Source organism: Exophiala bonariae, assembly GCF_035927105.1.
Source record: "Exophiala bonariae strain CCFEE 5792 chromosome Unknown scaffold_42, whole genome shotgun sequence".
Taxonomy (NCBI): Eukaryota; Fungi; Ascomycota; class Eurotiomycetes; order Chaetothyriales; family Herpotrichiellaceae; genus Exophiala; species Exophiala bonariae.
In genome coordinates, this window is record NW_027042517.1 from 168,405 (window position 1) to 189,433 (window position 21,029).

At 49.1% G+C, this 21,029-nt stretch overlaps 7 protein-coding genes across 7 annotated transcripts; 3 read left to right on the top strand and 4 right to left on the bottom strand.

Annotated features, from left to right (window-relative positions):
- Nucleotides 1-1,299: 1,299 nt before the first annotated feature.
- Nucleotides 1,300-2,270, top strand: LTR84_010415 (uncharacterized protein; the record flags this gene model as incomplete). Its single annotated transcript, XM_064853952.1, has 2 exons — nucleotides 1,300-1,561; nucleotides 1,633-2,270. The coding sequence occupies 2 exons, from the start codon at nucleotides 1,300-1,302 to the stop codon at nucleotides 2,268-2,270; spliced, it is 900 nt and encodes a 299-aa protein (XP_064700527.1).
- A 972-nt stretch (nucleotides 2,271-3,242) lies between these two features.
- LTR84_010416 (uncharacterized protein) lies at nucleotides 3,243-8,517 on the bottom strand (the record flags this gene model as incomplete). Its single annotated transcript, XM_064853953.1, has 2 exons — nucleotides 3,243-8,277; nucleotides 8,327-8,517. The coding sequence occupies 2 exons, from the start codon at nucleotides 8,515-8,517 to the stop codon at nucleotides 3,243-3,245; spliced, it is 5,226 nt and encodes a 1,741-aa protein (XP_064700528.1).
- Nucleotides 8,518-8,934: 417 nt separating this feature from the next.
- On the top strand, nucleotides 8,935-9,240 carry LTR84_010417 (uncharacterized protein; the record flags this gene model as incomplete). Its single annotated transcript, XM_064853954.1, has 1 exon — nucleotides 8,935-9,240. The coding sequence occupies one exon, from the start codon at nucleotides 8,935-8,937 to the stop codon at nucleotides 9,238-9,240; it is 306 nt and encodes a 101-aa protein (XP_064700529.1).
- Nucleotides 9,241-10,974: 1,734 nt separating this feature from the next.
- On the top strand, nucleotides 10,975-12,572 carry LTR84_010418 (uncharacterized protein; the record flags this gene model as incomplete). The annotated part of the gene is made up of 2 exons (XM_064853955.1): nucleotides 10,975-11,524; nucleotides 11,590-12,572. 2 exons carry the CDS (start codon nucleotides 10,975-10,977, stop codon nucleotides 12,570-12,572), a joined length of 1,533 nt encoding a protein of 510 aa, XP_064700530.1.
- Nucleotides 12,573-13,742: 1,170 nt separating this feature from the next.
- Nucleotides 13,743-14,912, bottom strand: LTR84_010419 (uncharacterized protein; the record flags this gene model as incomplete). The annotated part of the gene is made up of 4 exons (XM_064853956.1): nucleotides 13,743-14,130; nucleotides 14,189-14,562; nucleotides 14,609-14,676; nucleotides 14,729-14,912. 4 exons carry the CDS (start codon nucleotides 14,910-14,912, stop codon nucleotides 13,743-13,745), a joined length of 1,014 nt encoding a protein of 337 aa, XP_064700531.1.
- A 2,661-nt stretch (nucleotides 14,913-17,573) lies between these two features.
- Nucleotides 17,574-18,862, bottom strand: LTR84_010420 (uncharacterized protein; the record flags this gene model as incomplete). The annotated part of the gene is made up of 3 exons (XM_064853957.1): nucleotides 17,574-18,113; nucleotides 18,157-18,719; nucleotides 18,817-18,862. The coding sequence occupies 3 exons, from the start codon at nucleotides 18,860-18,862 to the stop codon at nucleotides 17,574-17,576; spliced, it is 1,149 nt and encodes a 382-aa protein (XP_064700532.1).
- Nucleotides 18,863-19,230: 368 nt separating this feature from the next.
- On the bottom strand, nucleotides 19,231-20,796 carry LTR84_010421 (uncharacterized protein; the record flags this gene model as incomplete). The annotated part of the gene is made up of 1 exon (XM_064853958.1): nucleotides 19,231-20,796. One exon carries the CDS (start codon nucleotides 20,794-20,796, stop codon nucleotides 19,231-19,233), a length of 1,566 nt encoding a protein of 521 aa, XP_064700533.1.
- Nucleotides 20,797-21,029: the final 233 nt, after the last annotated feature.

Below are 21,029 nucleotides of genomic sequence, written 5' to 3' on the forward strand. Positions count from 1 at the left end.
CGTTGTGTATCTAATGCTCGCTCTCGGTATCATTTCCACGCTTTCCTCACTAGTCGAACACTACGATTCTCCGCAGACTTTCCAGGGTATACATGCTGAACTTGAGGGAGGTGCTCGGCCGTGCTGATGGGAAGAGAGTGAAGTAGTTTCATTGGGTAATGGGTGGGGCATTGATCCAACTGGGAGGAACCACTAGTGCCTTTTGGTGGGGGGTTGCAGATTAAATGCATATCGTCAACTGGCGGAAGATATCGACAAAACCTTGTTTATCGTGAAGCTAAGCTGAACGCTTGTCCAATAAATTGGACAGGGTGCAGGAAATTCAGACACCACGTTGGGGCAAAAGACTGGGGGCAATACGGAATGGTATGAGCACGAACGCAGTGGGGCGGGTATTGGGACGAGGAAATCATTCGTACGGACAGTTTGACGTTTTACATTGGTGACCTGTACTACGAGTTGTGTGTGTGATTTGCACTGTCAAGTGCCTTCGTTCGATGCCTTTGTGTTCAATTAAATGCTTGGAGTATGGGGGCGAGTTGAAGCGTTAAAACACAGAATACGCCTGGTACCTGGGGCCGCTTGGCAGTCAGGTACCCATGGGCGACTATGGCCCTCAACTGCATCCGGCGATTTTTGCTTTCGAGTCACTCGAATGACTTCTGTAGACAGGGATCGGAGCAACCATTTCAAACCACAAAAGTAGCATGCAGTATCCTCTGCAATCCGTACGGAGTATTTCGCAGATTCAACGATTCAATGTTGGCTGAAGTTAGAGATTCTAGTATTCCTGGAGCAAACAATTGCGCAGTACCGCAGTCCTGAAACTCAGGCGTACACCTCGTCAGCATTGGCAAGGGTCCTTATTGTTGGCTAGCAAACTGCAAAGTACCATGTAGCAGAGCCCCAACGCCATCCAAGTCCACACGGGAAGACTGGCCCCAGATGTTGGCATTCATGAAGCGCGGCGCAAATTCCTCCGTCAATCGTGAGGTTCTCAGTCCTTTGCCCTTGTTGGAAGGTCTGGTTTCAGCAACAGTCTCGTGAGATCTTCGTGGTGAGAACCTTACCCTCCGGTTGATCTCGACCACCAGAGATAAAGAACAAAATTGGACACCTGGCGGGTGGCCAGAATTCAATCATAGCAAATATCAGGCCTGCCTGAGGTCGCACTGCCATACCTAGCGTGCTTCCAACGGGTTCACGGCATCTTCTGCCATCTTTTATGAGTACAGCGGTCTCCCACCCACTTCAGTGTTTTCTCGGCATTGTTTTCAATCGATTTTGGTGCCATTCAAAATGATTGCGCTGAGAAACATCTATGTTCTTTTGAGCTTGCTTCTTGTGTCTTTTTCTGAAGCCCAAACGGTTCAGGATTTGTGGATCTCTCCAGCCTCACCTGAATTTTCGACAAATCTTACGGTCGGAGAGACCTATGAGCTCAAATGGGATTCCAGTTTGGCAGATCAATTCGCGACCTTTGCACAGACTGTCGACCCGTCCAATACAGACTTGTGGATTACAGACTACAATTTACATGTTTATTCAAAACGCATTGCTGGTACGAGCATCAGCATCATGACATCTCTTATCAATTATTTGTTTATACTGACAATTAGTCACCCTCCCCAGCACGACAGAACCTGAATTCAATTACCACGCTCTCCTGGAAAGTTGACATTGCAGCAGACGACATCGCAGCTACAAACCAGTGGGTGTTCAGATGGCTGGAACAGGGCGTGGACTATGCAGATACGACCGACCAAATATCAAGTCCCGGATTCTACGTCCAAGAAGACATAACAGCCGCGGTAACGAGGTCTAGCACTATAATAGGAGCCACCTATACCTCGGAGACTCCAGTGACATCCTCAGCAATCTCAGCTGCCTCCAACGCTTCAGCCAGTGAAGCTTCAGCAGGATCCGTTGCATCGTCGAACATTGGCAATGGCCTATCTACGGGAGCAAAGGCCGATATTGGTATTGGTGCGGTCCTAGGAGCTGCACTCCTTCTTGGTCTAGGCTGGTTCCTGGCCAGAAAGGCCGGGAAATTCAAGACTGGCGTTACTGACACTCCAAATCGAACCGAACTGCCAGTCAGTCATTCATCAGCCCCCCCTGAGGCCAAGTTTCAGCCGTACAGTGATCTACCATCTCAATCCCAGCTCGTACCACAATATCAGCAGGCCAATTTTGCTGAGCTGGAAAATACTGACAGCCGCTCTGGTCCACATGAGCTTTCTGGGCAAGATGGTTATCGACAAATGTGATTTTATCAGAGACGATAGGTGTAATGAGAAATCAACAGCCTCGATATGGGTACTGGCCGGCTTTTTATGGTCTCACGCCACGCCGGAAAACCACAGTCAAGCTGACATAAATTTGACAGCGACAGCAATTTTTCTTGTCTTGTTACGTATCATTCTATCTCAAGAACGTATCCATGTCTATCTCGCATAAAATTAAATTAATGACGGGTACAATAAAAGAGGATGAGTCCAGAAAGTAACGAGGACTCAGTAGAAAGAGCTAGTGACATAAGTAAACCCAACACTTGCCTCAAACTCCGACCTATTCTAGACATGCCAGAGTTATACTTAGTATTTCATCAAACTTGATCAAGCTCTACTCCGTAAGTTTGGCACGTGAGTATGATCGCACGCCGATGACAACCAGAAAAACGTTGGTCGTTGCAAGGCTCTAGACCGATTCACTAGGTACTTACCTAGTTAGTTACTCAGCGAGGGGCTTCGTGTTACATCGATGTCAGGAGGGTGATTTGCTAAGCCTGAAGACCAGAAGAATCAGGCAAGGTGAGCAGACAAGGCCACTAAACGAGGCCATGCAGGTTAATCTTGAGGATCCCCACCTGCAAGCTTACCTGTTTAGGAATATTAAGCTCTTTCCGGCAGGACGAGTGAAAACATGTCGAGCGATATTTATACATGGCCGGTTATTGGTCCATTATGACATGAGCTGCCAAAATCAGGCATATACTAGGTCCACTTCTAAGGCATTGTGGAGTGATGTTCAGGCTCGTTCATCCTTTAGCTTATCCGTCGCCGTGAGATAGACAACACTGGGAGATCCCAGACCGGCGGCTAAAAGTGACTTGTGTCATCGGCATGTAGAAAAATCTAAGTGAACTTAGTAAAGTATTTGAAAAGACCTGGGCAGTTCATAATAAACGTGATAACTCTATACACCTCCACCAAAGAAGTGAGAACACCTATCGCTATCAATCAATGCACTGGCACAACGACGTCGAACGCGCCAGTCCCTATGTTACCACGCCTTCCTGCGACGATACGAGCACTAGGTCCCAGAAGTGGGTCACTCTCACCAAACAGCACGGCATCTCTGAGGAAACCCATGACCGTCTCGAAACTCATCTTCGCAAGGATACTTCCGCCCTCTTTGACCAAACCGTGACGACTGAAGGGCATGTATGAGCCAGACTGAGTCATGGCATCTGCTATCAGATTCAAGTGTCGGATGTCAACGGATATGCCGTGGCCTTTGAACACACCATCAACTTCCCTAATAATGGTGGTGCGGGCGGCTTCAACGCCGTAGAGTTTGAGCATAGCGTGCACGGAATTGGTGTACATGCTGTGCGGGTCGATGATGTCTTGATAGTCTCGCATGGCGATGAGATTGACTCCCTCGGTAGTGATCACAGGCTCCTTCACCGGTTCATCCTTTCCAGTTTCCTCGTTCATCGCTTTGACCGGTTTGCCGTCAGGTCCAATCACGTCCTCCATGAACTGTGTGCAGACTCCGAGACCTGGGATGGAATGGACCACTGATGCATGGACACATTTCTCGAGGATAGGTAGGAGAAGAAGCTTGGGTATGTTTGCATCATAGCTGAGAACGATTCTGCATGCCTTGCCGTTGTATTTGCTGAACACGAAGCGTTTGAGGTGCGGAATATCTAGCTTCAATTGGGTTTGTCGAGCTTCCGCTTCCGAATCCTCTGCATCGGGGGTGGAATCAGAGTCTTCCGGGTCCTGTTCGCGAAGATTTTGTGCCAATTTAGGTTTCCGTGACTTCTTTGAAAGTCTCTGGCTGGGAGACTGCTCGTCATCGTCGTCACTCATGAGATCGTCACCAGATTCATCTGCTATCACTCTCTCTTCCTCATCAGGTTCATCGAAGGTGTCCTCCCTTCGTCTCCTGGCAGCAGAATCTTTTGCGTCGTCTGGGTCAGCGTCCTCGTCAATATCATCCTCCCCACCCTCTCTTTCTGCGGTTCGTGTTCCCATGGGTCTGGCTTCTTCAATATTCCCGACGGAAGCACCAATTTGAGGCACTGCCGCTGTTGCTTCAGAGAGCGAAGCCTCTTTGAGCTTCTTCTTAATCTCATCGGCAATTTTCTTGTCAAGCATGGGAAGGAACCTCTTCTCGAGACACCTCTGAACGTCCTCACGCTGAATGGCATATTCTTCTTCGTATTCCTCAGGTTCGTAGAGTTGCATGTATATATCGTACAATCTTTCGTTTGCATGTTTCTCTCCGGCGGCTCGTTCGGTGACTTTTAACTGGTCAATAACTTGTGCTAAGGAGAGTCGGCTGAGACTCTTGGCGAAGCGTTGACCATCCGCGATTGTCAATTCTTTGATCGGTTTGAGATTCATTGTCGGTGTCATGATATGCGGCGTTGCTGTCATGATGATTTCACGAAGTCGGGGAATACCTAGAGTGACGTTCTTTGCAGAATGGCCAGCCAAGTGGAAGGTGTTCAACGTCATCTGGGTAGATGGCTCACCAACAGATTGAGCAGCAACGACACCAACAGCTTCACCTGCCTCCACAACCGACCTCATGTACTTGAGATCCATGATTGACTGGAAGGTCTTTTTGCTCACAATTCCAACGGTGTTGGTCTTCTTATCCCTGATGAGCTTATCCGCATTGTCTTTCATATATGCTGTCAGCGACGAAGCGAAAGACTCGGATGTGCTGCCAAAATTGCTCGATGGACTGAAAGTTGCTGTAAGGGGATCTTTTGCAGCTCCCCTCTTCCTTAAGGACTTCAGAACTGCCTTTTGTTCGTCGCCTAAGCCCTGGTTTGGTATGCGGTCAAGAACCTCTTCCGCATTCATTAATGTTGCGATGGATTGATGATTTTCGGCAAGGAATGAGAACTCCTTCAAATGTTTTTGGCGAGTGATCTCAAGTCCATCTTCACCATACAGGAATTGAATCATGTGCCCGTTCGAGGTTTCTCGCACCGAAGTGTCATATTCTGTCCGAAGGCCTTCCAAACCTTTGACGATACATCTCTGAAGATAACCAGATTTTGCTGTCTTGACGGCGGTGTCGATGAGGCCCTCACGACCAGACATGGCGTGGAAAAAATATTCTTGTGGCTTGATACCAGTCAAGAAGCGACCAGAAACATAGCCACCCGCAACAGGATCCGTCTCAAAGGCGCGGAATGAAGGTAATGTTTTCCCACTGACCATCGTCGGCACACGCCTCCCTTCCAACACTTGTTGCCCAAGATTGCAGGAGATGAGATTGGCGTTGACGTTGGATCCCTTCGCTCCTGAGAGTGTCATGGCCTGCATTTGATTCTTCGGGAATGGTTTTCGGAGGCCGCCAGGCAAACAGAACTTGGAAACGTTATCTGTAATTGTCTTGATCGTGGCTTTGTACACCTGATCCAAACCGTTGAGTTGATCGTCGTTCCGCAAAACACGTTCAAGCCTCGCCAGAAGTTGAGGATTGTTCTGATCGTCGTTCTCTCTCTTCAAAGTAACGTAATCTGTTGAAATATCTAAGCCCATCTGCTTTGCTTTATTTAGTTCTTGTCGCCGCTGGTTGTCGCCCTCATTTGTCAAATATAAGTCGTCCATTCCACAGGTCCAGGCGCGCTCGTTGAGAAAGCGAGTGAGCAATCTACCAAGGATACTCAAAAGCTTACCTGCGGTGATATGTCCATAAATCTCATAAATTGAGTGCACCAGACCTCCCACAGTTGGGCCCATCTGACTCTTGTCAAGAATGCCACAGAGATGTTCTCCATCTTGAAAGATGACCGTTTGCTCTGTGTCCCGAAACACAACACTTGAACTCGTGACATTCCATCTTTCGGGATCTTTAGATGTCGTCTCGCCCCACTGTTCTGATGAAGTGGATGACTTGCTGGTCAAATTGAGACCTCGGAATCGGTCGGGTGTGATATTCTTCAAAACCGTGGTTATCACCTGTTTCCCGGTCCATAGCATTCTGGGTTTGAGAACAGCAGGTGGTACTGAGTGAATTTTGTCGAAGACTGTGTTATAATCTTCGGGTCGCAAACAGCTATACAGCAATTGTTGATATTGATCTCTGTCAAAGAATGTATCACGACCAGTAAATTGAACACCCATAGAGATATGATCCTGGATGAGACCACGTAGTGGTTTGCCTGCAGTTGCAGAAAGGTACTGGTGATCTGTGTCCGCGATCTGAAGGGCTTCTGTCCGTGCAAGCTCATTCTGTGGAAAGTGCATGTTCATCTCGTCACCATCGAAATCGGCATTGTAAGTGTTGCAATTTGCGTAATGCATGCGAATCGTTTTTTGGTTCGTCAGAACACGAGCGCGATGACCCATCATTGACGGTTTATGCAGAGTGGGCTGACGGTTCATCACAACCACATCTCCTGTCTGGAGGTGGCGGTACACTCGCTTTCCAACTTCTCCTTTTGCTCCAGGCGTCGTCAATGTTAACAGCTGCTTGGCCAAAGCTTTGCGCTGATCTAAAGTTTTCCGCTTCAAGCTCAGAACCATCCCGTTTTCGTTTTCAATGGCTGCTGCTCCAGGGTACTTGTCAATACCGTTGATTACAGCTTTGCTCAATTCTTCAAAGTTGTGACTCGTCACTGGTTCCGGATAGGTCAGCTTCTTTGCGAATACCAGTGGAACACCGATTTCGTTTGTCTCGATATTCGGATCCGGGGAAATGACGCTGCGAGCCGCAAAATTGACACGTTTTCCCATCATATGCATACGAAAGAGGCCCTCTTTCTTCTCCAGTATTTGTTTGATTCCCTGCTCAGGGGGCTTACCAGATGCCGGTGGAGGTGAGTCTATGAGCCCATTGACAGCTTCTTGCAGAACAATAGACGCCTGAATGCATTCATTTAGACTGCGAGGACGTGCTGACGGATCGACTTTAGCTCTTTTCACATCTCGATTGATGCTTACAACATCATTGGCAGCTTTGACAATCTTGTTGAGTACTGCATTTGCTTGTGCTTCGAGCATCTGATTAGGTCCTTGTCTTGCCAGTGGTCGGTATCGATTTGGTGGCACCAGTACGGCGGTCATGAAGAACATATCTGGCGAAACTGCAATATGTTTGCGACCGGGGTATGGCGCATACATCAGGCTAAGAATTTCCTGTTCGCGCTCGAATAACAGAACCAATGCAGCATGCACCTCCGTAGTCGTCATATAAGTCTGCACATCATCGGTGTCTTCAAGCTCTGCGCCTTTTGATTGGGCGCTAGTTTCCAGCGCATTTCGTGTTGCAATCTCTTCCTCAGCCCCGTGCAGATCGTCCCCGTTTACATCGTCCACGTCCTGCATCTCGGTGTCTCCGTCATGTATACCATTGGTCAACGGTTTCTTCATTTCTGATTTTTGCTTCCGCTGTGACTGAAGAAACAATAGCGGGTTAGGCGCTTTCATGTCGAGGACCCTCATGTATTCTCGTTGCGTAATTGCAAGCGGTTTTCTGAAGATCTTGACGCTTCTGTCCTTTCTGTAGGTGACACTAGCACCTCCACAATGGCCACATTTCTTAACCAATGGAATGTCCTTCAACACTTCAAGAATGACAGCTTTGCGAGCAGCTACCGCAACAGGATTATTGATGAGTGCCGACCCATCAATTAGACCTTTCTTCCTGGCACGTTTGATGGCTTTGGTGGTTGCTTTTGTCCTGCGCTCGATGAGATCCTCAATGTCTTCCTCCTCTTCTTGCTCAAGTATATCCTCAACAATATCATCCGTTTTGGGTCTAGCTGGACGCCGCCTCCCAAGATGCATGCCTTTGATCGTTTGGTAATCCTCCACGAGGCCATATTGTAAGAGACGCAAGGAGCAGACCGCTTGATTTATGAAGTTCGGGACTGCTTTGAAGCGATGGCAGTATGCACATTTCGCTCGGAGGAGCCGCAATGTAGAGTCGATGTATTGTGCGTGGTAACATGGAATTGGTAACTCGATGTGACCGCAATGACCGGCGCAGTGAATGGAGTTCATGCGACATGTTGTACAACTTGATACAGGTCAGGAAATGAATCTGATGCGTGTGTAATGAGACTCACTTTGCATCCAATGCTCCTATTGCGCCGAGAGCTGGATCATGAACACCGCCAGGCACAGGCCCAAAGAGTGAGTCCAGTGATGGAGTGACATGGACTCGCTTGACAGAGATGCGGCGGATCTCATCGGAATCGAGTCGTGAAAAGGCAAGTCCACCTGTAGCGGAGGCAGTGGGTTTAGTGTATCCTGCCATTGCAACACAGAGCCATTATTCAGGAGCGAGGTGTTGTCATACGCAGGCTCACCCTGGCATAATAAAATTGATTCTTTGCTTGAAGCATTGCGGGGAGAATCTCTTGCGAAACTTTTTTTTGGAGAACCACACTGGTCTATTTTGGGTTAGTGTTAACGGTGAGTCAAAAAGACCATTCGGCGTCGACTACGGTGCATCAAATCTATGCCGAGCGCTTCGGTTTTGTTCGCTCGAGAGCACATCGTGTACTGGCTGGCTGCTCAAACGGGCCATGACTCATGTCGAATTTGACATACATCGAACTTGTATTGAACTACCCATGGAGCTAGAGTGTCTCTCTATGCAACGATCGCTGAATGTCAAAAGCCGAACTCTGCAAGGGAAGACGTCTTCATTGTCTACTTAGTTATTCTCCAGATGGGCTCCAAGGTCAACTTCTCTCTAAAGCGCCTCATCGATGGCCTCGAATACAGATTCACGTTGCGCAGTGGCCACGGCAAAGCTTCGGTCTTTGCTCGCGATGATAATGTTGTCGAGATTGTCTACCACCAGATGTATGGGTGGACCACGTGGCAGGAATCACAAGGCCATGGAGAGCCAACTTTGACTGGCCGTGTATGGGAAGTCCTTCCGCAAGATCAAGGTGACTTTCCAACAGAGGGTATCTGGGTCAGTCGCAAAGGGCCAAAATCATATGTCTACACACTGGAATATCAGAAATAGCCCAATCTCTCGGTCCGACATTGCCTTTCCCAGGTTGATATCGTCGATATCTAATGAATCCTGAGATTTGCTTCACATGGGACGCTGCAACATGTCTGCGTGTACCAGGTATCTGAATTATCCCCCCATCTTCTGACTCGACTACAAGCCCGACTGTTGTGGTGGCTCGGGTTTTTCCACAAAGAAAAGGGAGTAAATTCCTGGAATGAGTGACGGTGTGGTTCCGAGAGGGGGGAACAATCTCATACTGGTGACAGTGATGGCCAGATGGCGCACTGTAAGTACAGCAAACACGGTTGGCTCGGGAGCGTCACTCCATCCCCAAGAGATTCATCGGAGGGCATCATTGAGCACATGTCAAAATGTAAGATTGCGCAGAATCTTTGGACCAGACCGCTCCAAAAGACACCCGGAAACCAATCATGACCGTCGAAAACGGATGGATGAAGTTCAGCGTCAGCAAGACGCAACACTTCTGGGCTGACCGCTGCGCATCGGACCAGCGAGTGGTGCACTACTGCTGGGTATCCGTGGAGGCTGAGGATGTTCCTGGCTTCATTGCAGTCTAGACCGGGGGTTAGCAGGAATTGTAGGTTAACAATTATTCAGCCATTCACGAGGACGATATCAGCGACAATTAAGTATCAAAGTTATCCTCGGAGATGCTTTCCAACAGTCTTATCCGAAGGTATGGTTCCCTTATCTCTGGGTCGGTCGTGTTGGGGGTGATATCGAGCAATCCTTATCTCTGTGCATATCAAGGGGTCCACTTTGTGAGGCTTGGCAACCAAACCCTCAGCCTTCCCTCAATTCTCGACCTCAACCCATCTTGTCAGCCGCTCGGCTTACATGTCCGTCTATCTCAGATGGCGTTCATGACTGAATTGGAGAGTTTTTGAAAAATGCTGAGCCTCTTGGCCTGCTTCCGGATTTGTTCGATCGTCATCATGGGTGTAGGGCTTGTGCATTGGAAATGTCGATCAGTCTGGGTAGATTTGGACCAGAGCCAGTAGCGATATGCCATTGCGATAGAGTCCAAAAGCACGGAGTAATTGGTGATTTGTCAAGTGTGCTACACGATTCTCAAAAAACTTCAGACCGCTGCAGTCTTTGCATGTGCCACAGCGCATTGGACCGTCCAAAATATCATCGTTTGGAATTCATATCGAAAATGGCGTGCCCTGACGCGGGATGAATCGGGAAAAAAGAAAGCCATCACGGAATGTATTCAGGTTGTAGCTCCATTATAAGCTGATGAATATGTATAGGGGAGCCACTCCGAGAATACGATCTCCGAGGCAGTGTGGTATATCGTCGTGATCGCATTCGATGTGCTAAAACCGCGGAGACAGTGGGAGGGCTCCCAGATCTGCGCCTCCATAAGCCAATCATCTTAGGGCATCCCATCGATGTGGTCTTGATCTGGAGATGATGCGCGGAGAATGGTAGTTGAACAATGCTCCTATCTTCAAACATGCTCCTGTGGGAGGGACTGATCGGATTGCTTGGCGTCTCGGCGCGGATAGCATCCAACCTTCACTGCCATCTTCATTCCATTACGTTGATTCACCAGACATGGTCGTGTCATATTTATGGCAACGCTCTCGCAGTGGTGATGGGAAATTTGTCTCCCTCTTCACCATCATCTGGTTCAGGGTTTGAAGTCGAGAACCTACCAGAAGCATTTTACCCGCGAAATTCTTGATTCAACCGGGGAACCCTTCAGCCGCAACCATGTTCTCACCGTCTGTGCTATGGCGGGCGCCCGAGGTCAATCCCATCAACCACAAGGCTCGGTCTATACCAGTGTTCAATCCCTTCGACATGTATGGCCGAGTATTCTTCTTCTCTTGGTTCGGTTTCTTCATTGCCTTCTGGTCATGGTATGCGTTCCCGCCGCTCCTGTCAGTCACCATCAAGAAGGATCTGCACATGACCACGGTCGACGTCGCCAACTCCAACATCGCCGCTTTAACCGCGACACTTTTGGTCCGTTTCTTCGCTGGACCATGCTGCGATCGCTTCGGTCCAAGATGGACTTTCATTGGCACGCTGTTGCTCGGGTCCCTCCCTACCGCGCTTTCCGGTACTGCACATAGTGTCGGTGGTCTCATCACCATCCGATTTTTCGTCGGCATCCTGGGAGGAACCTTCGTTCCATGCCAGGTCTGGAGCACAGCATTTTTCGACAAAAATATCGTCGGCACCTCCAATGCTCTCATCGGAGGCTGGGGAAACAGCGGAGGTGGAATCACGTACTTCCTAATGCCGGTGATTTTCAATTGTAAGTTTTTGGAAGTGAGGCGAGTGGATAGCTCAAAAAAATCAATGCTGACATACTCTTTTTAGCTCTTGTTCACGACCGTGGACTTACGCCACACGTTGCATGGCGTGTCGCTTTCCTTGTTCCATTCATCCTTATCATCTCGACGGCTTTGGGAATGATTTTCTTCTGCCCAGACACTCCAACGGGTAAATGGAGTGAGCGACATATCCATGCAGCTCAGCTGTTGTCGGTACAGGGTATCGCCACGACAACTGACTCCAAAGGCGTCATCATGGATGAGACCTCTAACAGCGGCGTTTCGACTCCAAGAGTCGATGAGGAAAAGGGCACCAAACCTCTGCCTCCTGCAACACGCAATCCTGAGGCGCATATGCGCGAGGGCGAAATGCTTGAGATTGCACAAGGCGAAGTTATCCTCAAGCCCACTTTCAAGGAAGGCATGAAGGTGTTCTTCTCCCTCCAAACACTCTTCCACTGTGCCACCTATTTCTGCTCCTTCGGCGGAGAGTTGGCCATCAACTCTTACCTTGGAGCATATTACCTCAAGAACTTCCCTTACCTCGGCCAAACCGGCTCCGGTCGCTGGGCAGCAATGTTTGGATTATTGAACGTAGTGACTCGCCCTCTGGGTGGTGTCGTCGGCGACATGATCTACAAGTACAACAAGAACCTATGGGCCAAGAAAGCGTGGATCGTTTTCGTCGGCATCGTCTCCGGTGCATTCCTCGTCGCCATCGGCAAAACAGACCCCCATCAAGAGGCGAAGCTCTTCGGCTTGATTGCCGGTATGGCAGTGTTCCTCGAAGCCGGCAACGGCGCGAACTTCGCTCTGGTGCCACACGTTCACCCCTTCGCGAATGGTATCCTATCTGGCATCACCGGTGCCGCTGGCAATCTTGGTGGCATTGTCTTTGCCATCCTCTTCAGATTCCACGGCACAAATTACGCCGAGAGTTTCTGGATCTGCGGTGTCATAATCATGGCACTCAATGTTTCGGTATCGTGGATTCGACCCGTTCCTAAAGGTCAAATCGGCGGACGATGAGCTCTGTTTCCTTCCGTTGGTCAAGACTTTGGGCAATGATAGATTGGGCTATTGAAGGTGTAAATTTGTGTGTTGATCTTGAGAAATGAATCTCTGTGGAAATACCCTGATAGTGAAAATAGATGGGACGAAATTGATGAGTGCGGACTTTCAACATGTGGTTTCGAGCAAATTGGCGATTACAGACAGCCGAGTATGTAGCAACGATGATATGAAAAAGAATCCAAGAACAACATGGATTTTTATCCAAAAAATCTGCCAGGTGCGAGGATGAAGTGAAATTTGAATTTCTTTTGCAAACTCACGTCTCGAGCTCATCATATGAGGTATGAGCGAAGTCATCATATAACGGCAAACCCTTGTTCCTATTACGTTCGCGAAGGCTTAAGCGGGAAGTCTGTCTCGTCTCCATGTGCGGTGCAAGGTTCAGCATAACTTGGCATTGAGGTGACAGTACTGATGTTCCCAACTTGGGAACCAATCTAGTGTTACTTGTTTATCAAAGTCGTGTGAAAGACCGCAGCCTTGCCAGTGAGCGAGGCGAGAGAAGATCCACTCCCTGAGAAAATGAATTGAGTGTGGCCGCATTTTACCAATTCTTCAACCAACTCCAACTTGTTCTTAGGGAGTATTGTCCTGTTGCCTCGTTGTGCAGAGAGCATGCTGGGCCTACGCGTGGCTTTGGGGGATGACCATACATTCTAGTGGCCAGCGCCACAACTGTTCTGGCTTTCTCCGCGGAGTGACACGGTTTCTGCCACTGTGCAGAGCACTCACAGGGGTACTCGGGATTTTATAAAACAGAAACCCAGCCGCCAGTTTTTTTCCCACCCGAGTCCTGATGAACTGTGAAGAAGAGCCGATCCCTATCCAACAACCCGCATTGCCAACGCCCGGTATATGTCTCATATCGTTGCGTCTCACTCCCTCATGGGTGTATATCATTTGTCCTGATTCCAAATGCCGCCGACCCTTTCTTGCCCATAGAGAAAAGTTCTCTTTTGATTATACCCCCTTTACACCTGTCCGTCAAGTCGCCGCCATAATCGCTCAGTAGATAGTTGCTTTCATTCATATTTTACACCAATGATCCTTTCTTTTAATTTTGTTCCTTCCCGTCTGGTAAAACCCGTCGGTAGCCTCTTAGATATGAGCAGAAGGCACATGATACTAAGGACCGTCCTTCTCTGTAACACTCCACTCTTGCTTAACTCTAATTGTACCTGGGGTATGTGTGGTGTCCATGCTGATGGAGTCGTGTTGACTCATATCACTTTCGATCTTGTTGACGTGTGAGAGTTCGACGACGCTGTCGTTGCGGTAGTATGCGGCGCCTCTCGAGAACGGATCGGAGGTGTGGTCGCGCCGTGTACTGGAAAGGAGGCGTGGGAATATGCGTGAGATGAGGGGCCGGAAGGCCGGTACGCATGAGCAAGCAATGCCCACGTTAAGTTCGCAGGAGCTCCATGTGGCCGCTCCGACGTTATCGTAGGTTATATCGGTCGACATGCTGACTACGTATAGAACATGGAGACGAAGGATAGCCGTTATGCATCCGCTGTGTGATTGTCAGTGCTTGCCTGATGAATAAAAGGCGGGTCGAAGCGGAGACATACAAACCACCTAGAGCGAACACAGCAATCAAACTATACTTTTGCTTTCTCGGGAGTTGTAGACCTTTCAATACGGGCATTGGAAGTAGCCAAACGGCCAGGTCGGTGATGATGTTGAATCCAGAAAAGCTAAACCAGAATGCCATAAGGTTTACGCAGTGGCCATCGCCGCGCTTGTCCCAGAAGTATTGAACTGGGAGGCAAGAGACACAAGATGTGATGATCATGGCGGATCCAACAGCTGTGACGAACACGATCAAGCCCCACGCGATTCGTCGATATACTCGGTGAACGAAGAATCGGAGGTATTGATAGAGAATTGAGTCCTTGACGAAAACAAGTCCAAGATTGTACACTATGATACTCGCGTACAAAAGCTTTTGAGGAGTGAGTGACAATCTAGAGGACTGAGTGGTGACTAACCTTTGAGAGCATTTCGTTCTCTTCCTCACTGACAGTGTCGGCATGTCTTCCGAGGCCATTTTCTCGTTCTTCTCAACAGAGTCAGTACCATATGCATCATATTGTGGTTTGGATTCTCACGAAGGCCGATAATGACTGTGAGTCCAATGGACAGTATAAGCGCCACTATGGCGAGATAGTCCTCCGTCCCGGCTTGCTTGATGACACAAAATCGAGAAATGCACCGGATTACGACGAACAATAGGGCCAATCCAGTAAAAGCTGAAGCCGTAACGACTGCTTGCGTACCACGGTCGAGCGCCATTGTGGATGACCAGTGCAGTGCCGATGGGGCTGCTGGATTGAGAAGATATCCCGGACCATCAAACTGTCAGAAGATGAAGTCAAGGCCGTTATATGTCAAGTCAACCTCCAAGAGTGTCCTCCAGTTCTCCACTTGGGAAAGTCGCATACTGGGGCAATAACAGTAATGCTTTCCACGCGGCGGAAAGAAGAGGTAATTTGAGCTTAGGGCTTGAAGGGGCGTCTTCTCGACGGGGATCCATTAAACACGGACCGTGGTGCCCATCCGCCTCGTATTTTCAGTCAAGGTTATGTCTTGGAAGTTGGGACAGGCAATTGAGTTTCGAGAAATGTAACTACCTGGGTACCTAATAGTTAGTGGTTCATTCTGGGGTACACAGCAAGGGAGGGATTGACAAATGGCGAGACCGAGTCAAAATGGAACTTGTGCAAGCTAATTCTAGTGGTATCTTTGAATAGGGGGTCTCGGGTCCAAATGATGCCGCTAGAGACCTTCCCCGAGCCGTGACCAGATACAAAGTCAGGTAGGCGAACGAAATGCTTTGCACATCAAGACCTGCCGAGCTCCATCAAGCACCGGGGCACTAGAAGGCAAAGCTTGTGGGAACAATCACCTTATGGGTTTTATAACGCGATGATCGAATCAATCAACCCGTCTCAAAACCAGGGACCTGAAGATTCGCGGCCCCACAGTAGGGCGGTTCTGATCAGGTTTGTCGATTCACTTCGTATGTCGACCCTTGAGCCACGATGTTCAGGGAGCCAGGGACCTCGAGGACTCGAGGAGGGAGTCGATCACTGGGGTTCCCTACAATGGTGGGGCTTTCGCTAGTTAAACAGCCGGGGTACCGAAAGTATGACCCCAAGGGTGGGACATTTCCTCCTCATCCAGGACAAGCCCACAATATTTGGGCATGTGGAGTTGGGGTTATGAGAGATCCAGGTCAAGCGGTTTCCCCTTCTGCGATATCTAGGTTGTCAAACAATAATAGGAAGACAATATTGGGTACATTTTATACCACTGCAGATGACGACGACAGGCACCAGTTGGGCACATTAACAACGCGTCATGAACTCTGTAGTTAACAAATCGATTTAGTAATGGCCTTTCAGAAAGACGCAGTTGCCGTAGGCAGTTGAGTGACCCTGTATAGTTTGGGAGCCTCGTATCTTTTAATTGCTGGCAATTATTGTATGACACGTGGAGGATTTCTCAGACCCTCGAATTGTTGTTGAGCCTGAGCAGAGTCAGCATAGTGCGTACGAAGAGCGTCTCCCTTCTCGTGGTTGATACTAAGTATGTCGAATGAAGGGATTAGCCACTCAGGAGAAACATGAAGTGGAAACGGTATAGTGTCTTTGAGCGTCCCTCCTAAAGACACATGAGAGCCAAGGTTAACACGCGAGTTGAGTGCCACCATCCATGCACTCAGGGACCATGGTTCATGAGGCTTAAGCTATCAAGATGCATTGAACATGAAATATTGGTGTTAGTACCTGCAGCTACTGAGGAGCTTCCCTCGTCGACGCCTCGTACTCTGAGTAGAGGCGCTTGGCGTTGATCATTTGAATTCACGCTAACAAGAGGCTGGACATGCTTCCTTCCCAGCTTCCAAACCAGAGTTTCCTTCGAAGTTCTTCGGAGGTCGAGTTAGTTCTACCACGCACGCTCATGAAACAAGGTTTGCGCTATCAGGGTGCAGAGAGCAGTCAATGTCTAAAGCCGTGCACAAAAGCCCGTTGTGCACAAATTTGTTCGGCGTAGAACGTGCATGTTCTCCAGACAAATTGGCACCAACCTGTGGTTGCGAGATCGACGATTTGTGCACCGGATTGACCCTTACCCAGGCAAGCCACGTTGGGCGGCAGTACGAGACGGGACTAGGAAGGACTCGACAGCACCAAAGTCTCGGAGTACTAGCGATGCCGCCCAATGTTCTCCATCACTTCATACAAACCAAGGAAATTCCCTTTGGACCGAACCCCTAGTATCGAATTGAAAATTGGTGTTTGTGCTCGCCCTTCGACATGCTATGAAAGGTTCAACCGTGGTCAACATGCTGCCTTCAACTATCAGATACGAGATACTCGGTACCAGAATCCACCGCGTGGTTTTCTATCTAAAATTCCAGACCATCCCAAGTTCTGCGTACACAAGCTAGCTGGCAAGCCCGAATTTGGGTGCACCGGTTACTGAGCTTGGGCACAAGCTGAAACTTTAACACTATCTAGCGAACTGTGGGTTGAACCTTCTCTGAGATGAATTTCGTGATGTTCAATCGGACACAAACAGTCCAAGGCAAAGAAAAATTCAAACTGGTCCTCTGCATCACGCACACGTATTCGATCCCTGGGTGACAGCTACGATACTGAGAAGCGTGCAAAACACGCTAAGTGCAAGACTATTTTTTGGGTACGAAAATTGCAACGAGCACGAGAACGTCCACTCCAAGCAACTCTCTTCTGTAACACCTGGGTACTATCCGACCAAATATGTACTCAGGCTCTGTTTCCGCGACCCGATTCATCTCCATCATAGTATTAGATGTTTCTGTCCAGGTGGCCTGCCCACTCTATTCTTGAAGTCTTGGAGCAACTGCCGTTGAGTTATTTCCGAGTTCGAGAATACAAAAATCTCTTTAGAATTCGGGTGAAGTTGCAATCAAATCTTCATGGAACGACGAGTGAAAATCACCGTGGCTTCTTCGGATGTTCTCGGCCTATCTTCCTGATTTGGAGCCTTCTCGTCTCCTTGGGCAGCACTGGCATTTTCTTCGTCCGCCTTGACGTCTGAAGTGGCAGTGGGATTGAGCCGCAGGGAAGGGCTAGTCGTGGTGGGAAGGTCTCCTAGTCCTGTCTCTTCGTCTCGAACCTCAGACTGTACTTCACCCTGGTTGAACTTATCACAGACGATGATGATAGCCACATAGACGATCCAGATCAGACCGGCGAGGGCACCATACAATATTTTCGGCCACTGTGGCCACTGCAAGCCTGGAATCATGTCCGCGAGGCGAAAGCCCAGCCCACCATTGATGATCCCGACTGTTATCAGAATTCGCCCAAGCCACACATGAACATGTCCAAGGTATATGATGCGCGGATAACGGTGATGGAGAGAATGATTGAGTAGCTCGGTTATTGGCTGCAAGGCCATGAGCGCAAAGATACACAGTCCAATGATAGGGTGGAATTTACGTAGCTAGAGAAAATAGGTAAGACGATTAGCCTTCGAATCAACTAACAGGTTCGCGAAAGAGACCACTTACTGCATGGAGGTGTTTGGCAATGTAAACCCCCAGCCCTGTAGTAGCAATAAAGAATATATACCCTGTTCCTTGCACCCAGGCATGAGCCCAAACCATAGAAGAATATCTCTCGACCCTTGGATCCCAAATGCGAATCATGACGCCTCCAAAAGGGAAGAAAAACAGAAACGCGCACGAAGCGAGCACGGCGTGTGCAATGCGTATTGGATCGATATTCTTGGGGATGTGGAACACCCACTCTGGGATATGTGACGGCTTCTGATTGAGGTTACCACTGCCGTTCGTCGCGGGCCAATTCGGTCGCCAGTGTGGCGGACCAGCACCCATCGGTGGCCAGCTGATGCTTGAAAAGGGCCCAGATGTCCAAGGCGACGTTGGAATCAGTGCCGCAGTGGACGAGGGAACTGTCTCTGCGGCAGTTGTAAGTGCTTCAGTTGGCAATGCCGTGGGTGATATCAGGGTTGAGCTCGAGCTTGTTGGCCATGATAGTACTGTCGTCGCCGTCGACGAGACTTGAGACAACGCATTCGTTAACGTCACTGGAAGGATGGTTAGTGAGCCTTAATAGTGCCGAGAACTCCTCTTGCGACCTGTCATTCAGAAGTTCGTTGGGGAATAGATCGCGAGCCCACGTACCGCTGAGACTGCCATAGATTAAGCTTGTAAGGTATACATTCCTCATCATTGCGGTGGTTCTGGAGGCCAAAGTAGGCACAAGAGTCGTGAATCACTAGTCTCGCTCATCCAGCAATTAAAAATTTATCGTCTCAGACAGATACCTTCCTTGCTTGTAAGGTTAGTTGAGTCCAGTGCGATAAAAATGCCGAGTCGAACAACTGGAATGTGATAGAACCGGAGCGGCTGGCATCCGCAACCAAACATTCTTTGAGAAGGCACATTCATTTGCCAATCACAGCAAAGCGCAGAGAATAGCCATCTCTTTTCGACTGCGTTCTTTGTTGATGGAACAAAGGAACATTATTGGAAGCATCATATGACACAATCATGATTTTGATCATTCATTGTGAGGTACCTTTCGTAACAGCATCATTAGGCCACAGCATTCTGACCATTCTTGGCCCACCATTGAGCCCAATGGACCACTTTTCTTTCCCTTCGAGCCTCTTCTGCAGCAAAGACCACTGCATGGCTGAGGATGATTTCCGCAAGATCACAACCTACCAACTCTCTTTGTGCCTGGATAACATCCATGCTGCCACCATCAACATTCTGAGCAGCTTGTACAAATGCCCCCGCTAAACCCCAATCTCCCCCACCGTGGCTCTTCTCGACTTCAGGATCTTGCTTGGGTATGTCATGAATGGTGGTTTCACCACTTTCAAAAGAATGGACTGTTATGGTATGAGAGTCATAGGTAATCTCTCCCAATGAACCATATATTCGCCCTCGGCGTTCACATTGCGATTGAGTGGGGTAAGTCATATGAAAGACAGCGGTCTTTGGACCTCTCCCTTCTTCGGAGCCTGGAAGAGGGTCTTCTTCCCAAGAGAGTGTCACAGTTTGATCGTCCACGACATTATTGTCAGATTCGTAGACGCATCGACCGTACCAACTTCTACTAGCGATCTCCTCATCGGACGTTTGGGTTTTATCGTAGTCTTCTCCGAGTCTTTTCAAAAGCCGCTCCTCGGCTGAATTCCATCCCTGTCGCTGAACAATGTCTTCAATCTCAGGCACGACAATCTTCAACGGCCAGCCAGTATCCTTTTCCTTCCGTAGCCATCTGTCACGGTATATCTTCTTTGCAGAGTAAATACAGTCAGGCTCGGCAGGACAAGACAGACAATTCGTCGTGGAAGGCCCTGCCTTCTTGGGTTTCCTTGCCCGTCGGAAGTGCGTTATCGCCCCCGTGCTAGAGATGGTGGATGGAAGATGGGGTCGATCACCAGTCAGCGCGCTTGGGGAGCAAAGAAGCCAAAGAATGAAATCGATGTCATGCCCAGACTTAGTCAGGAGTGACCCTACTCCTTCAGGTGTGGCCCGGCGCCAATTGCCACGCACGTACGAATGTGAGAAGTGCCACCATCCGATAGGCTCGGTGTGCTCAATCGATACAATCTCACCAATCACCTTATCTGATGTAAGGAGTTTTCTCAGCAAGATATTGTGTGGTGAGTAATGGAGGACATGGCCGATGGAAACGACCTTGGGCGGGTATTCGGAGAGAGCTGACGAGATGGACAGGCAATCTGACAATGAGATCGCCAATGGCTTCTCACACAAGATGTGCAGATTCAGTGGCGCAAGCGCCCGAATGATAGGTGCATGGCTTTCGTCCAGTGTACATATGAAGACACCTGTGACTGGGATGTAGCCAAATTCATTATTTCCTGCCGCGTCTGCGTCCCTTCGCCGGTGCGTTTCCCACTCAATCCATTCTTCCCAACCCGCGAAGGATTGATGTTGCTGAGGTGTGCTTTCCCGCCCCCATATATATCTCTGCCCGAACTCTTTTCTTTTGAAAGGATCGATTTCGGCGACAGCAGCGATCGCTCCGGAAGTCGATGCTTCCACTGCGCGGGCATATGCGTTGCCTCGAGATCCTGCACCGATCACGACGAATTGAGGCGCGTGGGCAGGATTGATAGAGCCCATAATGCAAGAGTATGCTGATCAATGGATGGGGAGAAGAAGACAATGCAGACCAGCCGCAATCACTCCGCTCTGTCTCTGTCTTAAGGCTCTCGAGTCTTTCATTGCAGCCTGCACCCTATGGCATGGCTGTTGGGGATCATTCTTAACTAGGTAGCAACAATACGGACTAAGTCTGGGCACCACGTAATGAACCAACCTAGTAATGGAACACGCGTTTTTCCGTCACGTCTCTT